We start from the raw sequence: 9,215 nt of genomic DNA, 5'->3' as shown, positions 1-9,215 counted from the left end.
CAACTACACGGATGATCGAGACAGTGTGTCAGCATCTTCATGCTTACGTCCAGGTTTATAAACGATAGAGTAATCAATTCCTGCATACGAAGACTTCACCGTGCAAGACGTCCTGATGGGTCTCAGAGACTATCCAGCCAGCACAAAGCATGATGGTCTGTCACAACTTACCGTAGAGGTAAGGTCGAAAATTCATTGTGGCCCAAACGACGGCGAGACACTAGTTTTCAGAAGTTGAATATTTTGATTCTGCCCGAGAAAGGGTGTGGCATAAGTGATCACTTTTTTTTCGCCTTGCTGGTGCTGGATCAGAACAGCACCCAGACCGACGTTGCTGGCGTCGGTATGAATTTCGGTGGCGGCGTCCTCATCGAAGCGTGCAAGAACGGGAGGGTTGTGCAGCTGTTGGCGCAGCTCGGAAGACCAGACATACGGGACGTCATCACGTGTCAGGCGCGTCAAGGGTTCTGCAATCTTGACAAAATCAGCAATGAAACGGCGATAGTACGCGCACAGGCCCAATAAACGTTAGACTGCTTTCTTCGTGGTAGGAATGGGGAAGTTGGCTACAGCGGCTGTTTTATCAGGATCAGGCCGGACACCGTCAGCGCTAACCACATGACCGAGAAATTTCAGCTGCTGATATCCAAAGTGACATTTTTCCGGATTGAGTGTCAAATCGGCCGAGCGAAGAGCGTCCAATACCGTTCGCAGCCGTTTAAGATGCTGGTCACATGTTTCTGAAAACACGATGACGTCGTCCAAATAAACCAAACAGGTTTGCCATTTAAGACCACCAAGTACGGTGTCCATCATTCTCTGGAACGTCGCTGGCGCTGAACACAGACCGAAAGGCAATACCTTACATTCATACAAGCCATCGGGTGTTACAAAGGCAGTCTTTTCCCGATCGCGCTCATGAACTTCTTACTGCCAATAACCAATTTTTAAATCGATGGAGGAAAAGAACTTGGCGTTGCGAAGTCGGTCAAGCGAATCGTCGATACGGGGCAATGGATATACATCTTTTTTTTTGTGATGTCATTCAGCTTCCTGTAACCAACGCAAAAACGCAGCGTGCCATCCTTTTTCTTAACCAGTATACGACTGGCGACGACCACGGACTTTTAGACGGCTGAATAACATCATCATTAACATTTCCTAGACTTGTGTCCAAATTGCCTCACGTTCTTTGGCCGAAATATGGTACGGCTGCTGTCGAATAGGTCGGACGATCACACACGTTAAGAAGCGACGCTTTCGATGATGAGGCAAAGCACGGGGCGTACTCCAGCCGTAAGGCACGCAGGTCGCGTTGTTTACAGGCAGAAAGGTCACTGCTAACATCGACGTGGTCTAGAACACCAAGAGTATCAATAATGTCAGACGTAAAGCATTCGGAAACTTCGTTTAGCAGTTCGGCGAAATCGATGGCAGTAGAGCGATGGAGGTTTGAGGTAGCGCTTGAATATATATATATATATATATATATATATATATATATATATATATATATATATATATATATATATATATATATATATATATATATATATATATATATATATATATATATATATATGCGTGTGTGTGCGTGTGTGTGTGTGTGTGTGTGTGTGTGTGTTAATTTCTTTGGTCACCTTATGGCGCACTGGACCAGTATGGTAGTCACATAATTGACGCAGATTAGCATGTTGACTCCTTCAAGCTAACGGGGGTGAATAATGATTGACTTCAGTCTTGATAAATGCATCAATTCGACAAAAATGTCAATACAAGGCGATGGTTGATCCGTCAGCGCAGTACGAGACGCTCATGGCAGCGACAAATACCTTGCAGGATGGCTAATTGTCCTCAGTTCTGCGTAATACTTGAGCTGTAGGCTCTTATGTACACTACACCTTTAATCGATGCGTTGGTACGGCAGCACAAAATCACACATGTTTTCCGTAACAGTGGTGACCGTCATGGCGAAGATATAGAAGGGATATCAGCGCAGGTGTTGTCTTCTTCCTTGTCCTTCGTCTCCGCGCTGTTATTCCTGAAAAATATGTACCAATTAGCTCAACTTTCCGTGTTATTGAATGGATATCATCCCCTCTTCCAATACAGTTAAACACACACACACACACACACACACACACACACACACACACACACACACACACACACACACACACACACACACACACACACACACACACACACACACACACACACACACACACACACACACACACACACACACACACACACACACACACACACACACACACACACACACACACACACACACACACACACACACACACACACACACACACACACACACACACACACACACACACACACACACACACACACACACACACACACACACACACACACACACACACACACACACACACACACACACACACACACACACACACACACACACACACACACACACACACACACACACACACACACACACACACACACACACACACACACACACACACACACACACACACACACACACACACACACACATTGTGAGCGCAGCGCGTGAACTTTCACCTCTTTCATCTGTATAGATCCATCATCATCATCATCACTGACTGCTGCTCGGAGCGTCGCGCGCTGTGTGCCAGCTGGTTCTGGAATAGAACAGACGTTTTGTGCAAGTGCTGTCCCACAAGTGGCGGAGGTGCGATTCGTATTCCCCACCTCTCGCTTTAGACCCACCTACCGTTCTCCCTGGAGCTCCGTTCAGGCCTTCGCTTGCGTCAACGGCCCTGTGCTATGGATGAGGGCAACGGTGCTCGCTCACCCCCGGCGTCTCCTCCTCCTACTGCGGCTGCCCCTGCCTGGACTGTCACCAGCCGCCAGCGCGATCCCCAAATCTTTGGTGGCCTTCGCGGTGAAGATGTCGACGACTGGCTCGACAACTACAACATGGTCAGTGCATTTAACCGCTGGGATGACGCTCATAAACTGCTTAACGTCGTCTTCTACTTGGCTGACGTCGCCAAAACCTGGTTCCTCAATCACGAGGATGACATCGCTGACTGGCCTACATTCACGGACCAGCTAAAGAAAATTTTCGGCACTCCGGCTGGTCGCTCAGAGCAGGCAAAGAAAAAACTTGAAGCTCGTCTCCAGCAGCCCGGCGAGTCCTATACGTCGTATATCGAGGACGTTCTGGCCCTTTGTCCCCGTGTCGACGCTGCTATGCCTGAATCTGAGCGTGTTCGCCACTTAATTAAGGGCATCAACACTGCTGCTATCAATGCACTCGTGTTTAAAAACCCGTCGTCCGTATCTGACATCACATCTACATGTCAACGTCTGGACCAGCTACAGTCCTGCCGCCTCGTGCAAGACCCCAGTGATGGTGGCTCCCTCATAGATGAAAATTTGCGGTCCCTAATCCGCACCATGATCCGAGAGGAGCTCTACGGCCTCACCAACCCCTCTGCAGTATCTCCAACTCTTCCGCCAGCAACGGTGAATTTGCGCAGCATTATCAACGATGAACTGACGAATTTCAACTGCACTGTGGCACCTGCCCCACCTCCCATTGCCTCCTAACCTCCCTCGCCGCCTTCCAACGCCTCCCAACATTCCTTGCCAACCTATGCCGAAATTACATCACGTCAACCCACTCCGCCTTCCCCGACTTGTTCGGCACCCGTGTGCGGTCACGTCGCTGCCATGACACCGTCCTGTTACAGCCTGGCGCCCCTCCCGCCCTGTGTGCTACTATTGTGGAATACGTGGCTACATTGCCCGTGTCTGTCACCGCCGCCAGCAAGACGAGCAACGGGGTTATGCTCCCTTTGAACGTGCCCGCGTGCGCCAGCCTGATGATTCTGCACTGCCCTACTCAGACTTTTACCGGCGTTCTTCCTCTCCTCCGAATTCCACCAATGTTTCACGGCCCTCGCGTCCTTCGAAACGCCGATTCCCTTCGCCTTTTCGCCGCACGTCACCGCTTCGTCCTGCCTCGCAACCCTTCCAACCTATAACGGAAAACTAACCGAAGCAGTTTTTGGAGGGAAAGCTGCTTTGAGTTCAAAATCTACAATTCCTCCTGGGCGACCGTCGAATATGTTAGTAGTGATTGTTGAAAGATTGTACGTTGAGGCCCTCATCGACACTGGCGCCGCTTATTCCGTCATGCATTTCTCTCTGTGTTCTCATCTGCGCAAAGTTATAACGCCATACATCGGTCCGCCACTTCGTGGAGCTAATGGAACTCTTATGAAACCCACCGGCCAATGCAAAGCACGTGTCCTCATCGATAACCAGCGGCATCATATCGAATTTATTATGCTCCCCACGTGCGTTCATCTCATGATCTTGGGGTGGGATTTCTTATCGTCGGCGTCCACCTTCATCTCTTGCTGTGAGCGCCTTATTCATCTTGCGGACCCCGATATATTACTGACTTCTATATTACCGACCCCGATATATTACCGAAATCCACCACACGTGTTCGCAGCAGTTGATTTCGTTTTGCCCCCAGGACGCGAGCAGCTGATCATCGTGGCATTGGACTACCCTCTAGATGGCGAAGCCTTCGTTATGCCCGCTCCTCGGTGGACCTCCGACGGCCTAGCTCTTGCCTCGTGCCTCACCTCCTTCACCCGTGGTTGCGCGGTGGTTGCGGCCCTCAATACAACTATCCAGCCGTTCTTACTGCCCAGAGGAGCCACAGTTGGGTTTATTTTTGACTGCGATCCCGTTCCCCTCAACACACGTTCCAGCGCACCACCGCCTGCTGCCAAGCCTCCATTTTCGACATCCTCTGCGCTCGCAGCCGCCATCAGCCCTGACCTCACATCCGAGCAGTCCACAGCTCTCCTAGACGTCCTCATGCGGCACCGAGAGTCTTTTGATGTGTGCGCCTCAGCGTTAGGGAAGACCTCCGTCACCTCTCATCGCATAGAGACGGACGGCTCTGCTATTGTTCGACGACGGCCGTATCGCGTTTCAGCAGCAGAACGTAAAGTCATTGAGGAGCAAGTTGCTGACATGCTTGCTCGAAATGTAATCCGGCCATCCACGAGCTCTTGGTCCTCACCTGTGGTTCTCGTTCGAAAAAAAGATGGCTCAGTCCGCTTCTGCGTGGATTACCGGGCACTTAACAAGATCACGCGCAAGGATGTTTACCCTTTGCCTCGTATTGATGACGCATTAGACTGTCTCCAAGGAGCTGAGTATTTCTCCAGTCTCGGCCTCCGCTCGGGATACTGGCAAATTCCTATGTACGATGCAGACAAGGACAAGACTGCCTTTTCTACCCCCGACGGCCTCTACGAATTCAACGTGTAGCCTTTCGGACTCTGCAATGCGCCGGCCACCTTTGAGCGCATGATTGATACCGTGCTTCGCGGCATGAAATGGAAAACATGCCTATGTTATCTCGACGACATCACTGTCTTCTCGTCAAACTTCGCTGAGCACTTACGGCGTCTCACTGAAGTCCTCACGTCCCTTGCCCAGGCGGGGCTTCAGCTGAATACCAAGAAATGCCACTTTGCCAGTAAGACCATCAAAGTACTCGGCCATGTCGTCAGTAAGGCAGGAATCCAGCCTGATCCCGAAAAAATTGCGGCTGTCGTTAATTTTCCTCGGCCCCAACGTCAGAAAGATCTTCGCAGCTTCCTTGGCTTAGCCTCCTACTTCCGCCGTTTTATTCGGAACTTTGCAACAATTGCGGCCCCGTTACACAAGCTCGTGTCTTCCCAAGTGTTTTACAACTGGTCCACTGAATGTGAAGACGCCTTCAAAGCTCTCAGGCAGGCACTCACTTCCACTCCTGTGCTTCGCTATTTTGACGCTGACGCGCCCACCATACTTCACACAGACGCCAGTGGCCACGGTATTGGCGCGGTTCTCTTGCAACGCAGCGCAGTGTCTGAAGAGCCAGTCGTCGCATACGCCAGTCGTACGCTTACTGCAGCTGAGCGTAACTATACTATTACCGAGCAAGAGTACCTCGCCATTGTTTGGTCGGTTCAAAAATTTCGACCTTATTTGTATGGCCGCCACTTCACCATTGTCACAGACCATCACGCACTTTGTTGGCTGTCATCACTGAAGAACTTATCGGGTCGACTGGGTCGCTGGGTACTACGTCTTCAAGAATACACCTTCACCATCACTTATAAATCTGGGCGAAAACACCTCGACGCTGACGCTCTCTCTCGCTGCCCATTGATACCTACTGACGCGGCCCCACATACGGTCTCCTCTCCCACCTGCCATCCGAGTCAGCCTTCTGCGGCCCACCTGAATGTTGCACCCATCGCTACAGCTCCACTCGAGAACAATGGTGATTTCTCGTCCCTGCAGCTGACTGACCCTTACTGCCGCACAATCATCGCTCGCCTCCGTGGAGAATCAGTTGTACCGAACAGTCGCTTGCGCCGTCAGCTTCGTCGGTTCCGATTTCACCATGGAACACTTTACCGCGACATTTATCACCCTACGGGTCAACGCTGGGTACCCTTTGCCACTCGCTCCCTTCGTTTTAAAATTATGGAGGCTTACCACGACGACTCCACTGCTGGACATTTAGGCCACTTTAAAACTTACGACCGTATCAAGAGCCGCTACTTCTGGCCTGGGCTTTCTGCCAGCGTCGCCAAATATATTTCATCATGTCCGTCTTGCCAGCATCGCAAGCGTTCAACATCTCCTCCTGCTGGCCTACTGCAACCTCTACCTTGCCCATCTGTGCCTTTTGACACGGTCGCCATTGACTTGTTTGGTCCTCTCTCTTTGACGTCAGACGGCAACCGTTTTGTTGTCACTGCCATCGACCATCTAACGCGGTACGCTTAAACCGCACCTCTTCGCTCCGGTGCCGCCTCTGAAGTCGCCGATTTTTTCCTGCGTGCGATAGTTTTGCGTCATGGTGCTCCTCATATTCTCATTAGCGACCGTGGAAATACATTTCTTTCTCAAGTCCTTGAGGAAGTACTGCGCGCAGCCAACACCGTCCATAAGACTTCTTCTAGCTACCACCCTCAGACCAACGGACTCATCGAGCGGTTTCATCGCACTCTGTCCGACATGATATCCATGTATATTGCTCCTGATCACCGGAACTGGGACAATGTTTTACCTTTCGTCACCCACGCCTACAATTCCGCTGTTCAGCGCATTACTGGTTATAGCCCTTTCTTTTTAGTTTATGGCCGTCAACCATCGACAGTATTCGATACTACTTTCTTCTCTGCTCCCTCTACGTCTGAATCTCTGGGCGAAGAATTTGCCACTCATATGGCCCAGTGTCGCCAACTTGCCCGTTTGAACACTGAAGATGCTCAACAAGAACGCAAAGCCCTGTATGATCAACGCCATCGAACTCCCTCCTTTTACCCTGGTGATGAAGTTCTGTGGATACCAATCCGCATTCCTGGCCTGTGTGAGAAGTTCCTCCATCGTTACATTGGCCCTTATACAGTACTTCAACAAACATCTCCGGTGAACTACCGCGTTACTCCCTCGCACACTGTCGCAGATCGACGTCGCCGCTCCGAAGAGATCGTGCACGTCTCGCGCATGAAGCCTTATGCCCGTCGTCCCTCATCCCTGTAATCAGCGGCCAGGGTGGCCGCTCTCTTGTCGGGGGGATTTGTGTGAGCGCAGCGCGTGAACTTTCACCTCTTTCATCTGTATAGATCCATCATCATCATCATCATCATCATCATCATCATCATCATCATCATCATCATCATCATCATCATCATCGCTGACTGCTGCTCGGAGCGTCGCGCGCTGTGTGCCAGCTGGTTCTGGAATAGAACAGACGTTTTGTGCAAGTGCTGTCCCACAATATATATTGTTGCTTGCTTTTATGTTGTTTCATTAACAACGCGTATACTGCGAATGTGGTCATTTGGCTGAAATCCTAAACTCTTTCAGGACAACCGCCGCAGACGCACACAATGCTGGACGCTGAACCGCGCTGTTCTCGCCCTTTTTGCGGAATGTTCTCGTCTAACACACTATAGCTTTGCCCTCCATCTCGTTTTGGCTCAAGTATAGGGTTAGTCCGCAAGTGCATGCACATATGGTCACCGGTCTGCACATGTGCATGTTGCTTTTTGAATGCATGCACAAGTATACAGCCACCATCTGTGTCAAAAGGAGTTCGAACAGTAGAGTTCTTTAATCATGCAAATTACGATGTTTCGAATCAAAATTATAGTGAATTATAATCAATATACAGGCACGAGCTGCAGCCAGTATATGTATGTACATAGAGCGAAAACATTAATTTCTATGTCATTCCACCAAGGCAGCATACTCACTAGTTCATGCGGAGAAGCAGATGTGGTATGTGAAGCAGTTACCTCGCGGAATACAGATGCTTTGTAGCTTTTAAAAGCAAGCAGAAGGAGGCAGTTGGCGACTTTTTTTTGGCGACTTGGAATTATCTGTACTGTTCTCAGATGCTTTCAGCAACGCCGAACAGTTCCCGTAAACGCTGCAAGATGGCGTGACAACCATCGTAACTTAAGGGTTTTTGGCCAACTATAGAGCTTTATTTTCAACCGAGGATCCCGCGTAGGCTTTATCAGTGCTACGATATGCAGTATATCAAAGGTATCTGCGAAAGAAGAATAAAGGCGCGATAGGCCACAACGCGTTAGTAGAACGCCCGAGGCCGGAGGCCTCGGTGCAGGAAAACCGGGTTAAATGGTCCTAAAGCTTCTTCAGCCGCGCTCTTCCAGTAGGAAGAGTCAAAATATCCATACTGCTGCGGGCCAGGGTGGCTACTAACGGCCACTGATCTGGCGCCTCTTGATCGGGGGTCCTTCATGATCTCCCAGCAGGAACGCTGTTTCTGATGCAAACCGCGGCGGCCGGAGTTTTGGGCGGCCTCGACGGCTTTGTCGATGTGCCTCTGCCAAGTGAATGGCGCCTGTGGTTTCTGCTGCGGCTCAACCGAGACGTGGCGTCTGCGGTAGAGGTAGACAAACCAGCGCACGAATATCTCCAGGATCTCGAAGATGACCAAGAACGAGAGGCCCAAGTACATTCCCATGAACCCTCCGACGTTGCTGAGAGTGGTTGCGTCCTGCGTCGGAAGTGGTAGGCAAGTGCATTACACGGATGTGAGAAGTTAGCTCAAGATACGGAAGACAGATTACAATTATCGACTAGTTGTGATGATAACACGCAAAACTTTTTCAGCGCCTGCGAATTCGCCG

General features: G+C 50.4%; 1 protein-coding gene across 1 annotated transcript in view; it reads right to left on the bottom strand.

The window, feature by feature from the left end:
* Positions 1-8,535: 8,535 nt before the first annotated feature.
* Positions 8,536-9,215, bottom strand: part of LOC146193990 (acid-sensing ion channel 2-like) — a 52,933-nt gene continuing 52,253 nt past the window's right edge. The window contains exon 13 of the mRNA XM_084600145.1: positions 8,536-9,082. Within this exon, the coding sequence (XP_084456271.1) occupies positions 8,651-9,082 (432 nt within the window). The 3' untranslated portion in view covers positions 8,536-8,650. The remainder of the gene's footprint in view (positions 9,083-9,215) is intronic.

The sequence above is a fragment of the Amblyomma maculatum genome, chromosome 4, assembly GCF_055883805.1.
Source record: "Amblyomma maculatum isolate TAMU_Amacu chromosome 4, ASM5588380v1, whole genome shotgun sequence".
In the NCBI taxonomy this organism is placed as follows: Eukaryota; Metazoa; Arthropoda; class Arachnida; order Ixodida; family Ixodidae; genus Amblyomma; species Amblyomma maculatum.
This window is presented reverse-complemented; position numbering and strand designations above follow the sequence as displayed.